Source organism: Aethina tumida, chromosome 1 (genome assembly GCF_024364675.1).
Source record: "Aethina tumida isolate Nest 87 chromosome 1, icAetTumi1.1, whole genome shotgun sequence".
NCBI classification, from domain to species: Eukaryota; Metazoa; Arthropoda; class Insecta; order Coleoptera; family Nitidulidae; genus Aethina; species Aethina tumida.
The window spans coordinates 8,756,339-8,781,943 of NC_065435.1; the positions used below are offsets into that span (position 1 = coordinate 8,756,339).

Below are 25,605 nucleotides of genomic sequence, written 5' to 3' on the forward strand. Positions count from 1 at the left end.
TAGAGACGTTAAAAATTGCTAATAATTTTTTTACTGACAAAATATTAAATAGATAAGTATCTGAGTGATGAAATTACTTATGGAACAAAATATACAGTCGTGACCTAAATGGACCAGTTGATATAAAATTGAATAAATCGTTATACAGTTTATTAAGCACCTCCCTAAAATTGTTTTTTAAATAACACCATAAAAAGCCTCTATCAGCAATGATAAACAAATAACAGAAAAATAATAGAAATGTTAAAAATTGCTAATAATTTTTTTACTGACAAAATATTAAATAGATAAATATCTAAGTGAAGTGACTTATAGAACAAAATATACAGTCATGACCTGAATGGATCAGTTGATATAAAATTGAATAAATCGTTATACAGTTTATTAAGCACCTCCCTAATATTGTTTTTTGTGTCACACCATAAAAAGCCTCTATCAGCAATAATAAACGAATAACAGAAAAATAATAGAGACGTTAAAAATGCCGATAATTTTTTAGTGACAAAATATTAAATATGTAAGTATCTAAGTGGTAAAATTACTTATGGAACAACATGTACAGTCATGACCTGAATGGACTAGTTGATTTAAAATTGAATAAATCGTTATACAGTTTATTAAGCACCTCCCCAAAAAATAGTTTCTTGAAATAGATAACATTAAAGTTGCATATGGAAAAAAATATTCAGTTATGACCAGAGTGGACTTTGAAACCGAATACTTTGTCACACATACTTTATCAAGCACCCCAAAAAAAAATCGTTTTTGGAATCTCACCATAAAGAGCCTCTATCAGCGATCATAAACGTATATAACTGAAAAATTACAGCGACATTAAAATATTTTGTTGTTTATGGTGCGCCATAAACTCATGCCCAGCATAAAGAGCTCCATTGTGGCGGCGTGCATCGGTCACAATAAAAATGCGAACGTTGATTTTATCGGTCGAGGATACGGCAGATGTCGTTAAGGATCATTTTGTTTGAAGAGCAACCCTTTCAAATACACCCCCTTTTCCAGGTATTTACATACGAATGGGGAGCGTAACGCGGCACGAACCGTGCACAGTGGCGAGTCTGGACTTTTGTGCAGTTTTTTTTTTATTTCTATTTTAGTTAGGTGGAGGGAGTTATTAAATGGTATCGTTTCGTGGAGTGGGTGAACAACCTCAATTGAATCGAGCCGGTATTGATTTAAATGGATAAATGATGGAACTGAACGGATAACAGACGAAAGTTTTGACGGGTATTGTTATCGTATGTGTTTTGCAAGGTTTTTGTTTAGCAATACAGATTATTCATGTCGTATGTTTATAAATAAATAAGTAAAAATACGAATTAACTTTAAAAATAACTACTAAATTTTATAAAGGAAGCATAGTACTTACCTAAGTCACTGTAAGTTTTCGTCATACACAGAATTCGTCATCTTTTATTTTTTGGGTTTGCAAAAATCACGCTGAAATGAAAAAAAAAAAAATACATTATTTTCTATAAATGTCGTGGTAACAGAAATAACTGAATTGAAAATTAATTTCAGATATTGTTGTAATCATTTAAAATTCATAAAGAAAGTTCAGTCATCATAAAACAACTGTATGATTTAAATAATAATGTTTCTAAATAATACTTACTTAAAGTTATTGGAGACTTCAAAAGAAGGTCATATGTAACAAACTTATCCAACAAAATTGCTGATTTTTGAAACAACTCCCACCTGAAATAAAAATCACTATGTATTAAAAGTACATAAAAATCAACGATTAACTTCAATTGAACAGTTGATTAATTTCAGGTATTTTTTAAGTCAGTTCAGAATCATAAAGAACGACAAGTCATCATGTCAGTATGAATTAAATATTTTAATAATTGTTGAATAAATTAATATACTTAACTTCAAAGTTCTAAAATAAGCCTCACCTGAAATTAATGAAATTATTAATTTCAATTATTTTTTTTATGTCATTTTCAGTCATATGAAGAGATTTAGTCATCCTGACCAACATTTGAATAATATAATATAAACTACATACATAATACTTACAAAACGAATGCAGTATAAATATAATAATGTGTCACCTGAAATAATAAAAAGGTTTAAATTAGAAATTAACTTCAACAAATTACTTCGGTTCTATTTCAGCTGTATAATTTCAGTTATTTTTTAAGTCATTTTAATTCATAGCAAAGACGACTGGTCATCAGGTCCAATGTATGATTTAAATAATATGATATAATACTATACTTACAAAATTGTCAAAAGTAGCTTAAATATATTAATGTAAGTCTCACCTGAAACAATAAAAAACTGAATTAAAAATTCACTTCAACGAATGACTTCAGTTACAAAATTGGTTGATTTCAGTTATTTTTTAAGTCATTTTAATTCATAAATAGGAGGACTGGTCATCATGTTCATATGATTTAGATAATATGATATATACTATAAATACTTACAGATATATATTAACTTCAAAAAGTAGCTTAAGTATAATAATGTAAGTCTCACTTGAAACAATAAAAAACTGTGATTTAAAAATTCACTTCAATGAATAACTTCAGTTAAAAAATTGGTTAATTTCAGTTAATTTTTAAGTCATTTTAATTCATAGGAAAGAAGATTAGTCATCATGTTCAATGTATGATTCAAAACATTATGATATATACAATATAATACTCACAAAATTGTATTGGCTTCAAAAGCAGCTTAAATATAATAATGTAAGTCTCACCTGAAACAATATAAACCTGTGCATTGAAAAATCATTTCAACGAATGACTTCAGTTAAAAAATTGAGGTATTTCAGTTATTTTTAAAGTCATTTTAATTCATAAGTAGGAGAATTAGTCATCACGTTCATATGATTTAAATAATATGATACATACTATAAATACTTACAAATTTGTATTAACTTCAAAAAGTAGCTTAAATATAACAATGTAAGTGTCACCTGAAACAATAAAAAACTGTGAATTAAAAATTCTCTTCAACGAATAACTTTAGTTAAAAACTTGGTTAATTTCAGTTAATTTTTAAGTCATTTTAATTCATAGGAAAGAAGATTAGTCATCATATTCAACATATAATTTAAATAATATGATATATACTATATAATACTCACAAAATTATATTGGCTTCAAAAGCAGCTTAAATATAACAATGTAAGTCTCACCTGAAACAATAAAGAACTGTGAATTAAAAATTCTCTTCAACGAATAACTTCAGGTAAAAAACATTGGTTAATTTCAGTTAATTTTTAAGTCATTTTAATTCATAAGAAAGAAGATTAGTCATCATGTTCAACGTATGATTTAAATAATATGATATATACTATATAATACTCACAAAATTGTATTGGCTTCAAAAGCAGCTTAAATATAGCAATGTAAGTCTCACCTGAAACAATAAAAAACTGTGAATTAAAAATTCATCTCAACGAATGACTTGAGTTAAGAAATTGGTTGATTTCAGTTAATTTTTAAGTCATTTTAATTCATAAATAGGAGGACTGGTCATCACGTTGATATGATTTAAATAATATGATATAAACTATAAATACTTACAAATTTGTATTAACTTCAAAACGTAGCTTAAATATAATAATGTCTGTCTCACCTGAAACAATAAAACACTGTAAATTAAAAATTCTCTTCAACGAATAACTTTAGTTAAAAACTTGGTTAATTTCAGTTAATTTTTAAGTCATTTTAATTCATAAGAAAGAAGATTAGTCATCATGTTCAACATATGATTTAAATATGATATATACTATATAATACTCACAAAATTGTATTGGCTTGAAAAGGAGCTTAATTATAATATAGTAAGTCTCACCTGAAACAATAAAAAATTATGGATTAAAAATTCATTTGAACGAATGACTTCATTTAAAAAATTGGTTGAATTCAGTTATTTTTTAAGTCATTTTAATTCATAATGAAGAGGATTTAGTCATCATGCCTAACGTATGATTTAAATAATATACATAAATTATATAATACTTACAAAATTGTATCGACTTCAAAAGTAGCTTGAATATATTAATGTAAGTCTCACCTGAAACAAAAAAAAAACTGTGCATTAAAAATTCATTTGAACGAATGACTTCATTTAAAAAATTGGTTGATTTCAGTTATTTTTTAATTCATTTTATTTCATAATGAAGAGGAGTTAGTCATCATGCCTAACGTGTGATTTAAATAATATACATAAATTATATAATACTTACAAAATTGTATCGACTTCAAAAGTAGCTTGAATATATTAATGTAAGTCTCACCTGAAACAAAAAAAAAAACTGTGCATTAAAAATTCATTTGAACGAATGACTTCATTTAAAAAATTGGTTGATTTCAGTTATTTTTTAATTCATTTTAATTCATAATGAAGAGGAGTTAGTCATCATGCCTAACGTATGATTTAAATAATATACATAAATTATATAATACTTACAAAATTGTATCGACTTCAAAAGTAGCTTAAATATATTAATGTAAGTCACATCTGAAACAATAGAAAACTGCATTAAAAATTCATTTGAACGAATCACTTCAATTAAAAAATTGGTTGAATTCAGTTATTTTTTAAGTCATTTTAATTCATAATGAAGAGGAGTTAGTCATCATGCCTAACGTATGATTTAAATAATATACATAAATTATATAATACTTACAAAATTGTATCGACTTCAAAAGTAGCTTAAATATATTAATGTAAGTCTCACCTGAAACAAAAAAAAACTGTGCATTAAAAATTCATTTGAACGAATGACTTCATTTAAAAAATTGGTTGGTTTCAGTTATTTTTTAATTCATTTTAATTCATAATGAAGAGGAGTTAGTCATCATGCCTAACGTATGATTTAAATAATATACATAAATTATATAATACTTACAAAATTGTATCGACTTCAAAATTAGCTTAAATATATTAATGTAAGTCTCACCTGAAACAAAAAAAAACTGTGCATTAAAAATTCATTTGAACGAATGACTTCATTTAAAAAATTGGTTGGTTTCAGTTATTTTTTAATTCATTTTAATTCATAATGAAGAGGAGTAAGTCATCATGCCTAACGTATGATTTAAATAATATACATAAATTATATAATACTTACAAAATTGTATCGACTTCAAAAGTAGCTTTAATATATTAATGTAAGTCTCACCTGAAACAAAAAAAACTGTGCATTAAAAATTCATTTGAACGAATGACTTCATTTAAAAAATTGGTTGATTTCAGTTATTTTTTAATTCATTTTAATTCATAATGAAGAGGAGTTAGTCATCATGCCTAACGTATGATTTAAATAATATACATAAATTATATAATACTTACAAAATTGTATCGACTTCAAAAGTAGCTTGAATATATTAATGTAAGTCTCACCTGAAACAAAAAAAAAACTGTGCATTAAAAATTCATTTGAACGAATGACTTCATTTAAAAAATTGGTTGGTTTCAGTTATTTTTTAATTCATTTTAATTCATAATGAAGAGGAGTTAGTCATCATGCCTAACGTATGATTTAAATAATATACATAAATTATATAATACTTACAAAATTGTATCGACTTCAAAATTAGCTTAAATATATTAATGTAAGTCTCACCTGAAACAAAAAAAAAACTGTGCATTAAAAATTCATTTGAACGAATGACTTCATTTAAAAAATTGGTTGATTTCAGTTATTTTTTAATTCATTTTAATTCATAATGAAGAGGAGTTAGTCATCATGCCTAACGTATGATTTAAATAATATACATAAATTATATAATACTTACAAAATTGTATCGACTTCAAAAGTAGCTTAAATATATTAATGTAAGTCACATCTGAAACAATAGAAAACTGCATTAAAAATTCATTTGAACAAATCACTTCAGTTAAAAAATTGGTTGAATTCAGTTATTTTTTAAGTCATTTTAATTCATAATGAAGAGGAGTTAGTCATCATGCCTAACGTATGATTTAAATAATATACATAAATTATATAATACTTACAAAATTGTATCGACTTCAAAATTAGCTTAAATATATTAATGTAAGTCTCACCTGAAACAAAAAAAAAACTGCGAATTAAAAATTCATTTGAACGAATGACTTCATTTAAAAAATTGGTTGGTTTCAGTTATTTTTTAATTCATTTTAATTCATAATGAAGAGGAGTTAGTCATCATGCCTAACGTATGATTTAAATAATATACATAAATTATATAATACTTACAAAATTGTATCGACTTCAAAAGTAGCTTAAATATATTAATGTAAGTCACATCTGAAACAATAGAAAACTGCATTAAAAATTCATTTGAACAAATCACTTCAGTTAAAAAATTGGTTGAATTCAGTTATTTTTTAAGTCATTTTAATTCATAATGAAGAGGAGTTAGTCATCATGCCTAACGTATGATTTAAATAATATACATAAATTATATAATACTTACAAAATTGTATCGACTTCAAAATTAGCTTAAATATATTAATGTAAGTCTCACCTGAAACAAAAAAAAAACTGCGAATTAAAAATTCATTTGAACGAATGACTTCATTTAAAAAATTGGTTGGTTTCAGTTATTTTTTAATTCATTTTAATTCATAATGAAGAGGAGTTAGTCATCATGCCTAACGTATGATTTAAATAATATACATAAATTATATAATACTTACAAAATTGTATCGACTTCAAAATTAGCTTAAATATATTAATGTAAGTCTCACCTGAAACAAAAAAAAACTGTGCATTAAAAATTCATTTGAACGAATGACTTCATTTAAAAAATTGGTTGGTTTCAGTTATTTTTTAATTCATTTTAATTCATAATGAAGAGGAGTTAGTCATCATGCCTAACGTATGATTTAAATAATATACATAAATTATATAATACTTACAAAATTGTATCGACTTCAAAAGTAGCTTAAATATATTAATGTAAGTCTCACCTGAAACAAAAAAAACTGTGCATTAAAAATTCATTTGAACGAATGACTTCATTTAAAAAATTGGTTGATTTCAGTTATTTTTTAATTCATTTTAATTCATAATGAAGAGGAGTTAGTCATCATGCCTAACGTATGATTTAAATAATATACATAAATTATATAATACTTACAAAATTGTATCGACTTCAAAAGTAGCTTGAATATATTAATGTAAGTCTCACCTGAAACAAAAAAAAAAACTGTGCATTAAAAATTCATTTGAACGAATGACTTCATTTAAAAAATTGGTTGGTTTCAGTTATTTTTTAATTCATTTTAATTCATAATGAAGAGGAGTTAGTCATCATGCCTAACGTATGATTTAAATAATATACATAAATTATATAATACTTACAAAATTGTATCGACTTCAAAATTAGCTTAAATATATTAATGTAAGTCTCACCTGAAACAAAAAAAAAACTGTGCATTAAAAATTCATTTGAACGAATGACTTCATTTAAAAAATTGGTTGATTTCAGTTATTTTTTAATTCATTTTAATTCATAATGAAGAGGAGTTAGTCATCATGCCTAACGTATGATTTAAATAATATACATAAATTATATAATACTTACAAAATTGTATCGACTTCAAAAGTAGCTTAAATATATTAATGTAAGTCACATCTGAAACAATAGAAAACTGCATTAAAAATTCATTTGAACGAATCACTTCAGTTAAAAAATTGGATGAATTCAGTTATTTTTTAAGTCATTTTAATTCATAATGAAGAGGAGTTAGTCATCATGCCTAACGTATGATTTAAATAATATACATAAATTATATAATACTTACAAAATTGTATCGACTTCAAAAGTAGCTTAAATATATTAATGTAAGTCACATCTGAAACAATAGAAAACTGCATTAAAAATTCATTTGAACGAATCACTTCAGTTAAAAAATTGGTTGAATTCAGTTATTTTTTAAGTCATTTTAATTAATAATGAGGAAGAGTTAGTCATCATGCCTAACGTATGATTTAAATAATATACATAAATTATATAATACTTACAAAATTGTATCGACTTCAAAATTAGCTTAAATATATTAATGTAAGTCTCACCTGAAACAAAAAAAAACTGTGCATTAAAAATTCATTTGAACGAATGACTTCATTTAAAAAATTGGTTGGTTTCAGTTATTTTTTAATTCATTTTAATTCATAATGAAGAGGAGTTAGTCATCATGCCTAACGTATGATTTAAATAATATACATAAATTATATAATACTTACAAAATTGTATCGACTTCAAAATTAGCTTAAATATATTAATGTAAGTCTCACCTGAAACAAAAAAAAACTGTGCATTAAAAATTCATTTGAACGAATGACTTCATTTAAAAAATTGGTTGGTTTCAGTTATTTTTTAATTCATTTTAATTCATAATGAAGAGGAGTAAGTCATCATGCCTAACGTATGATTTAAATAATATACATAAATTATATAATACTTACAAAATTGTATCGACTTCAAAATTAGCTTAAATATATTAATGTAAGTCTCACCTGAAACAAAAAAAACTGTGCATTAAAAATTCATTTGAACGAATGACTTCATTTAAAAAATTGGTTGATTTCAGTTATTTTTTAATTCATTTTAATTCATAATGAAGAGGAGTTAGTCATCATGCCTAACGTATGATTTAAATAATATACATAAATTATATAATACTTACAAAATTGTATCGACTTCAAAAGTAGCTTAAATATATTAATGTAAGTCACATCTGAAACAATAGAAAACTGCATTAAAAATTCATTTGAACGAATCACTTCAGTTAAAAAATTGGTTGAATTCAGTTATTTTTTAAGTCATTTTAATTCATAATGAAGAGGAGTTAGTCATCATGCCTAACGTATGATTTAAATAATATACATAAATTATATAATACTTACAAAATTGTATCGACTTCAAAATTAGCTTAAATATATTAATGTAAGTCACATCTGAAACAATAGAAAACTGCATTAAAAATTCATTTGAACGAATGACTTCATTTAAAAAATTGGTTGATTTCAGTTATTTTTTAATTCATTTTAATTCATAATGAAGAGGAGTTAGTCATCATGCCTAACGTATGATTTAAATAATATACATAAATTATATAATACTTACAAAATTGTATCGACTTCAAAATTAGCTTAAATATATTAATGTAAGTCTCACCTGAAACAAAAAAAACTGTGCATTAAAAATTCATTTGAACGAATGACTTCATTTAAAAAATTGGTTGATTTCAGTTATTTTTTAATTCATTTTAATTCATAATGAAGAGGAGTTAGTCATCATGCCTAACGTATGATTTAAATAATATACATAAATTATATAATACTTACAAAATTGTATCGACTTCAAAAGTAGCTTGAATATATTAATGTAAGTCTCACCTGAAACAAAAAAAAAACTGTGCATTAAAAATTCATTTGAACGAATGACTTCATTTAAAAAATTGGTTGGTTTCAGTTATTTTTTAATTCATTTTAATTCATAATGAAGAGGAGTTAGTCATCATGCCTAACGTATGATTTAAATAATATACATAAATTATATAATACTTACAAAATTGTATCGACTTCAAAATTAGCTTAAATATATTAATGTAAGTCTCACCTGAAACAAAAAAAAAACTGTGCATTAAAAATTCATTTGAACGAATGACTTCATTTAAAAAATTGGTTGATTTCAGTTATTTTTTAATTCATTTTAATTCATAATGAAGAGGAGTTAGTCATCATGCCTAACGTATGATTTAAATAATATACATAAATTATATAATACTTACAAAATTGTATCGACTTCAAAAGTAGCTTAAATATATTAATGTAAGTCACATCTGAAACAATAGAAAACTGCATTAAAAATTCATTTGAACGAATCACTTCAGTTAAAAAATTGGTTGAATTCAGTTATTTTTTAAGTCATTTTAATTCATAATGAAGAGGAGTTAGTCATCATGCCTAACGTATGATTTAAATAATATACATAAATTATATAATACTTACAAAATTGTATCGACTTCAAAAGTAGCTTAAATATATTAATGTAAGTCACATCTGAAACAATAGAAAACTGCATTAAAAATTCATTTGAACGAATCACTTCAGTTAAAAAATTGGATGAATTCAGTTATTTTTTAAGTCATTTTAATTCATAATGAAGAGGAGTTAGTCATCATGCCTAACGTATGATTTAAATAATATACATAAATTATATAATACTTACAAAATTGTATCGACTTCAAAAGTAGCTTAAATATATTAATGTAAGTCTCACCTGAAACAAAAAAAAACTGTGCATTAAAAATTCATTTGAACGAATGACTTCATTTAAAAAATTGGTTGGTTTCAGTTATTTTTTAATTCATTTTAATTCATAATGAAGAGGAGTTAGTCATCATGCCTAACGTATGATTTAAATAATATACATAAATTATATAATACTTACAAAATTGTATCGACTTCAAAATTAGCTTAAATATATTAATGTAAGTCTCACCTGAAACAAAAAAAAACTGTGCATTAAAAATTCATTTGAACGAATGACTTCATTTAAAAAATTGGTTGGTTTCAGTTATTTTTTAATTCATTTTAATTCATAATGAAGAGGAGTAAGTCATCATGCCTAACGTATGATTTAAATAATATACATAAATTATATAATACTTACAAAATTGTATCGACTTCAAAATTAGCTTAAATATATTAATGTAAGTCTCACCTGAAACAAAAAAAACTGTGCATTAAAAATTCATTTGAACGAATGACTTCATTTAAAAAATTGGTTGATTTCAGTTATTTTTTAATTCATTTTAATTCATAATGAAGAGGAGTTAGTCATCATGCCTAACGTATGATTTAAATAATATACATAAATTATATAATACTTACAAAATTGTATCGACTTCAAAAGTAGCTTAAATATATTAATGTAAGTCACATCTGAAACAATAGAAAACTGCATTAAAAATTCATTTGAACGAATCACTTCAGTTAAAAAATTGGTTGAATTCAGTTATTTTTTAAGTCATTTTAATTCATAATGAAGAGGAGTTAGTCATCATGCCTAACGTATGATTTAAATAATATACATAAATTATATAATACTTACAAAATTGTATCGACTTCAAAATTAGCTTAAATATATTAATGTAAGTCACATCTGAAACAATAGAAAACTGCATTAAAAATTCATTTGAACGAATGACTTCATTTAAAAAATTGGTTGATTTCAGTTATTTTTTAATTCATTTTAATTCATAATGAAGAGGAGTTAGTCATCATGCCTAACGTATGATTTAAATAATATACATAAATTATATAATACTTACAAAATTGTATCGACTTCAAAATTAGCTTAAATATATTAATGTAAGTCTCACCTGAAACAAAAAAAAAACTGTGCATTAAAAATTCATTTGAACGAATGACTTCATTTAAAAAATTGGTTGATTTCAGTTATTTTTTAATTCATTTTATTTCATAATGAAGAGGAGTTAGTCATCATGCCTAACGTATGATTTAAATAATATACATAAATTATATAATACTTACAAAATTGTATCGACTTCAAAAGTAGCTTGAATATATTAATGTAAGTCTCACCTGAAACAAAAAAAAAACTGTGCATTAAAAATTCATTTGAACGAATGACTTCATTTAAAAAATTAGTTGATTTCAGTTATTTTTTAAGTCATTTTAATTCATAATGAAGAGGAGTTAGTCATCATGCCTAACCTGTGATTTAAATAATATACATAAATTATATAATACTTACAAAATTGTAACGACTTCAAAAGTAGTTTAAATATATTAATGTTAGTCTCACCTGAAACAATAAAAAGCTGTGCATTAAAATTTCATTTCAACGAATGTCTTCAGTTAAAAAATTGGTCAAGTCATTGATATTCATAGGAATGAGATACAATCATATCCAAGGTATGATTTAAATACTTTAATTCATGCTGGATAATACTTACTGAATTGTAAAGACTTAAAAAAGCAACATTTTCCAAATATGTCACATCTGAAAATTAATAGATTTAGTTCATAATCGGTCATCAATGAAGTAATCAATAAGTATTTTCTACAATCACACTTAAAGCAGAGCGTTGCCATTGAAAGAATTATGTGAAATTTCTTCCCCAGAATAAATGTACAAAGTTTAAATTAGTTCTGGCCCCGAACACGAATAAAACTTCTGCAGTTCCTCTCGCAGAAAACTTTCCATCAACAATTTAAATGTTTTCAGGAACTATTCCGTTTTATCCTTGACTTTAAAGCGGAAAGAAAATCAATACACACAATGTGATACAATCTTTCGAAGGTTTCTTCATCGTGGGACATTGTATGCAAAGTAATCTTGTCGCAACGTTCCAACAATTAAAATAAAAAAGGAATACACTCGAATGATATTTTAAATAAAGTAAACCGTCCCGTTTTGGGGGGGTTGTTTCACGTGGGACGACGAGGATGGATTTCCTACGCTGATTTATATTATTTTTATGCAATTTTCTGTGTTCGTTCCATGGTCGAATGACTTAGAAAATACGGCGATTGCACTGCAGTTATTTTGCAACAACAAAGCAGGTCAATAATTTTACCGCTCGCAACAACAATAGGCGACTTTTTCGTCCTACATACACCGCGAACAAAGTAAAGTAAATATAAATATCTCCGCCGATATGAATTTATTTTATTCCGACGAAGATTAGATTTAATGGGGAGTTCAGTCCAGTTTTGCGTGTGTGTCTTGTATTATACGTTGCGTTATTAATAGACAGATCGCTACTCCTAAATTACATTGTAAAATAAATTATGTCTAAAATTAGTTTAACCTAAATTCCCAAGGTTCGAATGAAACACACAAGGCGTACGTTTTAAAACGTTCAAAGCGGACGTTTCAATCATTTTTAGGTGCATTATTAATAATGCGCGTGAAAAAATTGATGCAGGTCATGTACCGCGAGTTTAATCGGGATCACGCCCGCAGACTCCGGTTCCGACTTGTGTTCGTCGTTCGGTCGAAATGCCAATAGCCGAAACCAGTAGAGGCGGACGGACGAGCGGACGATACGTTCGGACCACGGCTCCGGCTTTAACCTTGGTCCGGAGTCAATGAACTGATAGGTCTACCTGTCCAAACACATCTAACCGGGCGTAAGATCGAAAATTATAGGCCTTTGTTGGGAATAGACGTTATATTCGGGCTCGAATGGAGTCTATAAGGTCACGTTGGGGCTGTGGCGTCTCGGCCAGGCACAGAATATTCGATTCGGGCACCGAAATCATCGGCACAACCCAAGTCGTTGGTGTGTCTTGGTCCAATGGTCGAGGAAAAATCATGAAAGAACTGTAGGTAGATAGTCAGGGTCTCGTTTCTAGTTATCGATCGAAAATATCACGTAACACTTCGAGTAAAACCTTCGGTATGATGGTTACACATTAAAATCTATACCACCACATCCGTTGAAAATGAATGAGCCACCACACACCAATTACCGTCAAGCAGGAAATCCAAAAAAGGTAATTTTATACCGGCAGGATTTTTTCTCAGATTAATTAATGGCAATTAATAATAATTAAGGCTGGCACACACGAATTGTGGACGTGAGCAATTGGCCAGGAGGCGTACAAATCAAAAATGCACCTTGCGCCGTTGCTCTCAATTGTTGGATGAGAGCTATGATAAAAATTTGAAAGTAAAATTACAAGCGGGTGGAGCGTCGTGTTATGCTGGTGATGATGTAGACGCTAGGTAGCTTTTAGATAATATCGACATGTGCGGAAGCAGATGGACTCCTGCCAGCTGTTTCGGAACAGCTGCCCAGGTAATAGCCTCAAACCAACAAATATTATACGACGACCAATGCCGTTTTGTCCTACCCACGATTTGTCACGTACGGAAAATGTTTACATTTTATTAATGTTTAAACATTACAATTAAAAGTTAAGTAGCACTCAACAAGTGCCCATCACATGCAACCATCGATGTATGTACGACGTCTTTCCCTTCCTCCTCCAGTGATGCAATTTCAGGAAATACCTCACTCCTTGAAAACAAAAATATGAGTTAGTTGACAAGTTAGTTTCTTCTTCATTCCGTCTCCACGTCTTTACTTTCATCCTCCGTTGATGTAATTTTAAGAGATACTCACTTCATTCCGTGTCTTCGTCCATCCTTTCATCCTCCGGTGATGTAATTTTAGGAAATACCTCACTCCCTGAAAACAAAAATATGAGTTAGTTGACAAGTCAGTTTCTTCTTCATTCCGTTATCCTCCGTTGATGTAATTTTAGTAGATACTCACTTCATTCCGTGTCTTTGTCCTTCCTTTCATCCTCCGAGGATGTAATTTTAGGAAATACCTCACTCCCTGAAAACAAAAATATGAGTTAGTTGACAAGTTAGTTTCTTCTCCGTTCCATCTCCTCGTCTTTACTCACATCCTCCGTTGATGTAATTTTAGGAGATACTCACTTCATTCCGTGTCTTTGTCCTTCCTTTCATCCTCCGGGGATGTAATTTTAAGAATACCTCACTCCCTGAAAACAAAAATATGAGTTAGTTGACAAGTTAGTTTTTTCTTCATTCCGTCATCCTCCGTTGATGTAATTTTAAGAGATACTGACTTCATTCCGTGTTTTCGTTCTTCCTTTCATCCTCCAGGGATGTAATTTTAGGAAATACTCACACTTCACTCCCTGAAAACAAAAATATGAGTTAGTTTTCTTCTTCTTCTTCGTTCTGTGTGTTCATCTTACCCTTCATCCTCCAGGGATATAATTTAAGGAAACACTTTACTCCCTGAAAATAAAAATATGATTAGTTAACAAGTTAGTTTCTTCTTCGTTCTGTGTTCATCTTACCCTTCATCCTCCAGGAAAGTAATTTAAGGAAACACTTCACTCCTTAAAAATAAAAATATGAGTTAGTTAACAAGTTAGTTTCTTCTTCGTCCTTCTCTTCATCCTACAAAGATGTAATTTTAAGAAATACTCCACTTCTAAATATGCTCCTGAAGAAACAATAGAAAACCTAAACCAACACATCATTTATTACACAAATCAATAAATTCATTAAATCTCCTGGAATACGTTGCTTATATAAATATCTGTGATTAACAGTCCTGTGTACCTTCTTTTTATATATCAGAGGATATCAGGACTGAAAATCGGCAGTTATTTAAACTTCAGAGGGTGATAGAACTGAAAAGCGACAACATTCATTTACAAATTAATTTCCAAGTTGCTTAATTAGAATAACAGCAAAGTGACATCATTACCTGCCCAATAGTAAATGAAAGAGCAGGCAAAGAAGTCATTCAACATGCAGTTATCAAAAATAGCACCACAAAAATCAACCATCAGTGATTAGCGATTAATAAATATGAATACACAATTTTAAATTAATTACATATACAAGACAATTACATTTTCAAACGTGTCGTCTCTGGAATATGTTGCGTTCTAATAATTACCACAAGCAGTTCCCTCTACCCTCTAGTTAAATTCAAGAGAATAGAGGAGAACTGCCAATGGTCCTTATTAATAATTGTAAGAAAATTGCTGTAAATTTTAAGAAATTTAAAGAATTAATGTAAGCTGGTTGGTGACCTAGGGAGTGATTTAATTTAACAACGACAAATGGACTCTTTCATCCTCCCTCCCTGGTCTAATTTCAGGGGAGGAAGGACGAAAATGCCCATATGCCAGTTATTAATCAAAATGTTTCGTCCATCATTTTTACTAACTGCAAAAGAAAAAGATTACTAACAATTAACATACCAATTTGGTTCATAATGCGCAGCTTTTTATAACCACCAATTTCTACTTCTGCTTCTCTGTTGTTATAAATTCAGAAGAAAAACGGAAGAAGAAAATGGAAGTTACAATTATTCAGTTGACCTTAATGCTACTTTCCTTAGTCGATGTTTTAGGACCACTAAGTAAAATTTCCCTAATTCCCCTAATTTCAAAACTTTAGGAGAGATCAGGGAAATTGTAAATAGGAGTGCCTGATATTCGTCTGGAAGGCAATATTGTAATAAGAACAGCTTAACATTAACAAAAATTCGTCGTCCCTGAAAAATCAATGATTTTTAAGTTTTCACAATAAAGAATGTTGAAATAATTGGTGAACGAGAAATCGTAGTCAATTTCTAGTAACAACCAACTTCATTACATATATGTCTAATGTCCTAATGTCAGGAAATTGGTGAAGGCAATAACCAACAACCCTCCCAATTTTACTTTTAAATGGTATAATTTTCATATAAAAGCAAAAAAGGAGGGTAGTCAATTATTTTTTTTTTTTACGAAGTCTCTGAAAATCAATAATAGTTAATAAGTTACAATAATTTATGAAGCACCACACGGTATAAACAAGTCTCTGAAAATTAATAACTTTAAATTTTCCTTTCGAAGGAATTGTTCCATTCCAATAAGATATTAAGCATATAATCGATCAGATGCGAGAAATAACAAACAACTCTCTTCTCCTACTATCTTATGGTTTTATTTTCAAATGATAGCAAGAGAAGAAAGCAGTCAATTATCATTTTAAATCGAGTTCCTGAAAATCAACAAGTTAGTTTCACTTTAAATAATAAATATATGGAGATAATTGATGAACTGTCATCAATTATTGGTCTCACTAAAAATATTGATCAATTGCCAATAACAACCAATTACGAATTATTCTGCTCTATTAAGATATCAGAAAAATGGCGGGGAAAATAACCAACGACCGTCTTTTTTTACCATCATATGGTATAATTTTCATATGAAAGCAAAAAAAGAGGGCAGTTAATCATTTTTTAAAAACAAGGCTGAAAAGCAATAATTTTAAGTTAGTTCACCTTTACGTAATAACTAATAAATAAATATATTGATATAATTCTATCATCACCATCACTCATTAGAAATATTGATCAATTGACAGTAGTAATCAATTACGAGTTATTCCATTCTATTAACATGCCTGAAAATGGTGAAATGTAAGAAATAACGAACAACCGTCTTTTCAAGACATCATTTTGTATAATTTTCAAATGATGACAAGAAAAGAAGGTAGTCAATTATCATTTTAAATCGAGTTTCTGAAAATCAACAATTTTAAGTTAGTTTCCCTTTAAATAATAAATATATTGAGATAATTGATGAACTATCATGAATTATTGGTCTCACTATAAATATTGATCAGTTGCCAATAACAACCAATTACGAATTATTCTGCTCTATTAAGATATCAGGAAAATGGTGGGAAAAATAACCAACGACCGTCTTTTTTTGCTCTCATATGGTATAATTTTCATATGAAAGCAAAAAAAGAGGGCGGTTAATCATTTTTTAAAAACAAGGCTGAAAAGCAATAATTTTAAGTTAGTTCACCTTTACGTAATAACTAATAAATAAATATATTGATATAATTCTATCATCACCAACACTCATTAGAAATATTGATCAATTGACAGTAGCAATCAATTACGAGTTATTCCATTCTATTAACATGCCTGAAAATGGTGAAATGTGAGAAATAACGAACAACCGTCTTTTCAAGACATTATTTTGTATAATTTTCAAATGATGACAAGAAAAGAAGGTAGTCAATTATCATTTTAAATCGAGTTTCTGAAAATCAACAATTTTAAGTTAGTTTCCCTTTAAATAATAAATATATTGAGATAATTGATGAACTATCATGAATTATTGGTCTCACTATAAATATTGATCAGTTGCCAATAACAACCAATTACGAATTATTCTGCTCTATTAAGATATCAGGAAAATGGTGGGAAAAATAACCAACGACCGTCTTTTTTTGCTCTCATATGGTATAATTTTCATATGAAAGCAAAAAAAGAGGGCGGTTAATCATTTTTTAAAAACAAGGCTGAAAAGCAATAATTTTAAGTTAGTTCACCTTTACGTAATAACTAATAAATAAATATATTGATATAATTCTATCATCACCAACACTCATTAGAAATATTGATCAATTGACAGTAGCAATCAATTACGAGTTATTCCATTCTATTAACATGCCTGAAAATGGTGAAATGTGAGAAATAACGAACAACCGTCTTTTCAAGACATTATTTTGTATAATTTTCAAATGATGACAAGAAAAGAAGGTAGTCAATTATCATTTTAAATCGAGTTTCTGAAAATCAACAATTTTAAGTTAGTTTCCTTTTAAATAATAAATATATTGAGATAATTGATGAACTGTCATCAATTATTGGTCTCACTATAAATATTGATCAGTTGCCAATAACAACCAATTACGAATTATTCTGCTCTATTAAGATATCAGGAAAATGGTGGGAAAAATAACCAACGACCGTCTTTTTTTGCTCTCATATGGTATAATTTTCACATGAAAGCAAAAAAAGAGGGCGGTTAATCATTTTTTAAAAACAAGGCTGAAAAGCAATAATTTTAAGTTAGTTCACCTGTACGTAATAACTAATAAATAAATATATTGATATAATTCTATCATCACCATCACTCATTAGAAATATTGATCAATTGACAGTAGTAATCAATTAGGAGTTATTCCATTCTATTAACATGCCTGAAAATGGTGAAATGTAAGAAATAACGAACAACCGTCTTTTCAAGACATTATTTTGTATAATTTTCAAATGATGACAAGAAAAGACGGTAGTCAATTATCATTTTAAATCGAGTTTCTGAAAATCAACAATTTTAAGTTAGTTTCCCTTTAAATAATAAATATATTGAGATAATTGATGAACTGTCATCAATTATTGGTCTCACTATAAATATTGATCAGTTGCCAATAACAACCAATTACGAATTATTCTGCTCTATTAAGATATCAGGAAAATGGTGGGAAAAATAACCAACGACCGTCTTTTTTTGCTCTCATATGGTATAATTTTCATATGAAAGCAAAAAAAGAGGGCGGTTAATCATTTTATAAAAACAAGGCTGAAAAGCAATAATTTTAAGTTAGTTCACCTTTACGTAATAACTAATAAATAAATATATTGATATAATTTTATCATCACCATCACTCATTAGAAATATTGATCAATTGACAGTAGTAATCAATTACGAGTTATTCCATTCTATTAACATGCCTGAAAATGGTGAAATGTAAGAAATAACGAACAACCGTCTTTTCAAGACATTATTTTGTATAATTTTCAAATGAGGACAAGAAAAGACGGTAGTCAATTATCATTTTAAATCGAGTTTCTGAAAATCAACAATTTTAAGTTAGTTTCCCTTTAAATAATAAATATATTGGGATAATTGATGAACTGTCATCAATTATTGGTCTCACTATAAATATTGATCAGTTGCCAATAACAACCAATTACGAATTATTCTGCTCTATTAAGATATCAGGAAAATGGTGGGAAAAATAATCAACGACCGTCTTTTTTTGCTCTCATATGGTATAATTTTCATATGAAAGCAAAAAAAGAGGGCGGTTAATCATTTTTTAAAAACAAGGCTGAAAAGCAATAATTTTAAGTTAGTTCACCTTTACGTAATAACTAATAAATAAATATATTGATATAATTCTATCATCACCATCACTCATTAGAAATATTGATCAATTGACAGTAGTAATCAATTACGAGTTATTCCATTCTATTAACATGCCTGAAAATGGTGAAATGTAAGAAATAACGAACAACCGTCTTTTCAAGACATTATTTTGTATAATTTTCAAATGATGACAAGAAAAGACGGTAGTCAATTATCATTTTAAATCGAGTTTCTGAAAATCAACAATTTTAAGTTAGTTTCCCTTTAAATAATAAATATATTGAGATAATTGATGAACTGTCATCAATTATTGGTCTCACTATAAATATTGATCAGTTGCCAATAACAACCAATTACGAATTATTCTGCTCTATTAAGATATCAGGAAAATGGTGGGAAAAATAACCAACGACCGTCTTTTATTACTCTCATATGGTATAATTTTCATATGAAAGCAAAAAAAGAGGGCAGTTAATCATTTTTTAAAAACAAGGCTGAAAAGCAATAATTTTAAGTTAGTTCACCTTTACGTAATAACTAATAAATAAATATATTGATATGATTGATGAACTATCATCACATCACTCATTAGAAATATTGATCAATTGACAGTAGCAATCAATTACGAGTTATTCCATTCTATGAACATGCCTGAAAATGGTGAAATGTGAGAAATAACGAACAACCGTCTTTTCTAGACATTGTTTGGTATAATATTCAAATGATGACAAGAAAAGAAGGTAGTCAATTATCATTTTAAATCGAGTTTCTGAAAAACAACAATTTTACGTTGATCTCCCTTTACGTAATAAACAATAAATAAATATATTGAGATAATTGATGAACCGTCATCACCATCATATATTGGTCTCACGAGAAATTATGATCAACTTCCATTACGAATTATTCCATAGTAGTAGCACATCGGTAGTAGCACATCGGGGGAATGGTAAAATGCCAAAAATAACCATCAATTGTCTTTTTGTACCAATCATTTTATTAAAACAAGCCTCTAAAACTCATTAAGTTTAAGTTAGCTTTTCCTTTTGTAATAAAATAAACAGAGGTGATTGACGAACTTCCTTGACTATCATATACCGGTCCTACTTGCCGTCTAAATCATAACCTCAGGCAACAAGAAGGACCTGTATTGAGAATCAATCAAGACATAAATAAAACAGTGTGAAAACACATCTAGTTAATTCCCCTAATTGAACGTAAACAACACGAGCGTTAAAATATTCAAAAATCCACTTGTACACACAGGAACAGTTTTCCTACACGTGACTTTTATTAGGTCAAGATCTGATAAAACGAAAAAAAAAAAATAACACAAAGTGCAGCTGGGGTGGTTGCATTTTTTAAGGTGTGCGTGCACAAAACGTAAAATATGTAAAATCGGGGTGTGCGTATATTTGATTTGTGTAGATCGGTATCTCCCGTACACTTTACGCTGCATTTTATAATGACCATAAAAATATTTTTATTCACTCGCCCTAATTTCTTCCGGTTACATTATCATAATAACTAATGTCATACACATGGTTTTTTAAACGTTCGCACGGGGTGATTCCCCGCGATAGCGATCGGCTTAAATGCACCCTTTTAACAAGTGCAACGGGAACATCTTACGATGTCGATAATGGGTGTAATGTGTCGTGTTTCCTAATATTAGTGGCATGTGGGTGTTTGTTGCAACACACGAAACGAGGTTACCGGGATGCTGTTTATATGGTAAATAGTTAAAAACATTTACACACACACACATTAGATAATGTGCCTCAGTCAAACATTTATTAGTAGCATAGTACTACCACCAAGGACGTGCTTATTTTAAAGTGCCCAGCTAAATTTAGTTTGTTGACCACCACGATGATAACACGGCACTCCAACGGGAGAAAACCCAATTTATTGTGTGACTTGACGCAAACTGCACACACGACAAACAACATTATTTCACGGAAATTCCTGATTATGTATTTTTCTGAGCTTTGGGAAAATTGCAAGGCGTCCGAAAAAAATTTGTGAGTCACCGTGTTCCAACCTGGGAAAATTAACTAACGCGAAAATTATTTCTCGTAAAAGTCGTGATGTGAATGATGGTATTGAAATTCTCACAATGTCATTAACAATATTTCTGTGTACGGCGTGTACCGTCACCGTGCCACGAGCATTAATTCATAAACAGTGTTGTTCTGACAGCATTGCCGTAAGTACACTTTTTCCAATATGAACGGTTATCGGTGCATTATTTGTTGAGAAATATTATACAAGGAAGAGGAAATTGTACAACTATCTCACTGTTTGATTTATTCAACTTTTATCGGTGTATTGGTCGTAAACAATTCCTTATTTATTTAAATTAAATTGATTGAATTGCATTACAAACGATAAGTAACATACCAAACTTATATATTAATGTTTATATTTATTGGCTGTCAACGTGGATTTTTTAATCGTAAATTGTGTGACGATAAAAATTGTTGATGCGTTGGACAATAATTTATTTTTATACGAGATTAAATGTCAGCCTTTTTAATATTTTCTCGACCTCTTTATAAATATTAATGTTTGGCTCAAAATTGTTAAGTTAAGTTTAGTTAAACTGTTCCTGGAACAGCTGATATAAAGTTTTAAATATTAAAATTTGTAACGATAAAAAATGTTGTTGCATTAACCAGTAATTTATTTTTATACAAAAAGGTTAAAAGTCATACATTTAATATTTTTTCTACGTAGTATCTTTATTACAGTTGTCATTATTACAAACGTTTTTTAACATTAATATTTGATTTATTAATTTAAGAGTAGCGTTTACTTCTATTAAAAGCTTTACGATTTAGAATTAATATGAACTTTAGCTAAAGCACCTTTAAATTACTGGCCTAGTTTTAAATTAATGTAATTTTAACATAACTTTTTAAATAATAAAATAATTTTATTGATGCATTCACCGATAAATAGTTTTGAAGTAAAAATGTTATTTAATATATTTTCTATGTAATACTTTAAAATTATTATTGTAAACGTTTTTATTTGATTTAGTAATATAATTTAGATTATATTAAAACAAATTAAAATTTGCTTTAGTTAAATTACATTTATTAAAACGTTTTGCAATAACAAGTTAAAGTTGACTTAAGTTAAGCTAGATTTAATTTCTTGAACTAGAAAGAGTTTAACCCTAATAATGGATTATATTGAGAAGTTTATTTTTAACTTGTTGGAACTAGGTTTAATTTCTTAATATACAATAGTAAAAATTTTACCCTAATAATGGATTTTATTGAGTAGTTTATTTTGTTCAACTCTAAGAACATGGTAGAACTGTTACTTAAGTAAAATATTTTAAATATTAAAATAAGTAAATTGGGGAAAAAATATTGATAATTTGATTTTGAAACAAAAAGGTTAAATGTCATTTATTTAATATATTTTCAATGTAATAGTTATAACTTATAATTATTGTGAACGTTTTTAACATAATATTTGATTTAATAACTTAATATTTTGTTAAAATTCTATTTTCGTTTGTATTAAAATGTTTTACAATAACAAGTTAAAGTTGACTTAAATTAAGCTAGATTTAATTTCTTGAACTAGAAATAGTTTAACCCTAATAATAGATTATATTGAGAAGTTTATTTTTAACTTGTTGGAACAAGGTTTAATTTCTTAATATACAATAGTAAAAATTTTACCCTAATAATGGATTTTATTGAGTAGTTTATTTTGTTTAACTTTAAAAACATGGTAGAACTGTTACTTAAGTAAAATATTTTAAATATTAAAATAAGTTGATTGTGGAAAAAATATTGATGCACTGATAATTTGTTTTTGAAACAAAAAGGTTAAATATCATTTATTTAATATATTTTCAATGTAATATTTAATATACAATAATAACATAATTATTATAAACGTTTTTAATATTAATATTTGATTTTTTGTCAGATAATACTTTTATTCGCATTAATATGTTTTACAATAACCAATTTAAGTTGACTTAAGTTAAGCTAGGTTTTAATTTATTTTGTTTAATTCTAAAAACCTAATGGAAGTTTAAAACATTAAAATTATTTGATTGACAATAAAAAATATTGATGCAACAATTTGTTTTTAAACAAAAAGGTCAAATGTCATCTATTTAATATATTTTCAATTTAATATCTTTATTAAAGTCAATTATTGTAAACGTTTTTAACATTAATATTTTGTTTGGTAATTTAATATTTTCGACTTTTTGTTGACAATTTAAGTTAATTTCTTCAACAAGTGACAGTTAAGTAAATGAATTTTGCTTACTTTTTTTAACTCCAAAGAACTTTCTTTAAATATAATATTTTAAATATTAAAATATGTTTGGATGATAAAAAAATGATATCAATCATTATCTAATATCTTAATTAATGTTGTAGAACTTCTATAGTACGTTCTTTAACATAAGATTTGGTTTTGTGTATAAACTAGCACTTTTGAGATGTTCCACAAGGACGAATTGAAGCCAACTTTAGTTTAATCAAGTGAAAAGTTTATTTTGTTTAACTATAAATAACTGTTGAAACTATTACATCAAGTAAATTGTGTGGCCACATAAAATGTTGATGTATTCATCACCATCCCATTAATTAAAGTTAATTAACTTAAGTTTTCAACAATTTTTTCTTCTGTTTCAGGGCTGTAAAAGCATTCCAGCAACTGCTCTATGTCGCACCGGGTTTCCAACGAGCGAATGAAGTTAACCTGAGGCTTGGGTTAATGTTCAAAGTCACCCATGAATACGAATCGGCCCTCAAGCATTTGCAATTAGCGTTAGTTGACAACAGTCCGTGCACCACACCGAAAAACATAAGTGAGTACTGTTTTTTTGATTGATTCGTTCATCGATTTGGGTGCCTAGGGATTAGATTCCTTCGGAATGATTGCATAAAGAACGGTCGGAACACGTAAAAGCGTAACAAGGTGCAACCACACACTCGTGTCATTCATTGTGTGTGTGTGTAAGTGCGTTACATGGCGAGTACTTGACCTCGTTATACGTCATTGTGCCTTTTATTGCCCGAACAGTGTTAAGTGTCGAGTGTCGGTGTACGATCCATACGATTCACCCAGTTCTATTATTAAAACCGGCATAATGGAAGTCCCAAGAAATTAGCAAAGTTCACCGGGAACTGCATCGTATCGATTCTCCCACCCGCATTCAGGCATATTCAGCAGAATGGCAGTTTACTATTTGAGAATAGCGTAACTAACCTAACATAACCCACATAGCGTTGACGTGTTACGGCCTTGGCACATTATTTTGTAATAAGTCGATTCTGGCCAGAAACGACGGCAAAGAAAATAAACCGTTATCTAGTTTAACAAACTATTGTTTGTTTTTCTTCGGACTTACAGTCCACGTTTTGTTTTGCGATATTTGCACTTTTTATCTAATCACCGTGGCCATTTATCATTTCTCGCTCGGTATCTTGTTTCGCATGATTTAGTGCTAATAAACAACACAGGTTGCTCAACGATTTACTGATTTGGGTTCAGTTTTACCGTTCACAATCAAATTTCGTGACGGAAACAACAATTCTTATCGTTTTCTTGATATATAATTTATGGGAAATGCATCACACATAAATGTGAAAATATAAATTAAATAATATAGTGCTGGAGTCGATTTTTAGATTCGAGGGGCTGATATTTTAAATTTATATGCCAACTGTTGCTAATTAGTAGGTCAATCAGTTAACAATGAATGCTGAAACAAGGGGAAAAATTATATATGTTTAAATCTTTGGTAATAAGTTATAATTTACAATTTCTTTAAACACCAAAATGAAATTTTACAGGAAGTTGACTCGTGATGACATATTTTTAGATTTATTTTTGTTTAACAAACATTACACCACTATAAACCAAATTTCAGTGTGTTCCCTAATTTTTTGACATACATAAACTGTGATACTTATTATGTACTGGGGAAAGTAATTTACGTTTTTAGTCCATCAAGTATTGTTTGCTTTATGAATCCAAAAATTAGCTACAGTAGCGTTTTGGGCAAGATGTTGTAAGTGATTAAATAACACGATTTTACGTCTATT

At 28.0% G+C, this 25,605-nt stretch overlaps 1 protein-coding gene across 3 annotated transcripts in view; it reads left to right on the top strand.

The window, feature by feature from the left end:
• Nucleotides 1-25,605, top strand: part of LOC109602948 (lysine-specific demethylase 6A) — a 74,271-nt gene that overhangs the window by 28,495 nt on the left and 20,171 nt on the right. For all 3 annotated transcript variants that reach the window (XM_020019393.2, XM_020019394.2, XM_020019395.2), the window contains one exon: nt 24,190-24,365. In XM_020019393.2, coding sequence (XP_019874952.2) covers nt 24,190-24,365 — 176 coding nt within the window. The remainder of the gene's footprint in view (nt 1-24,189; nt 24,366-25,605) is intronic.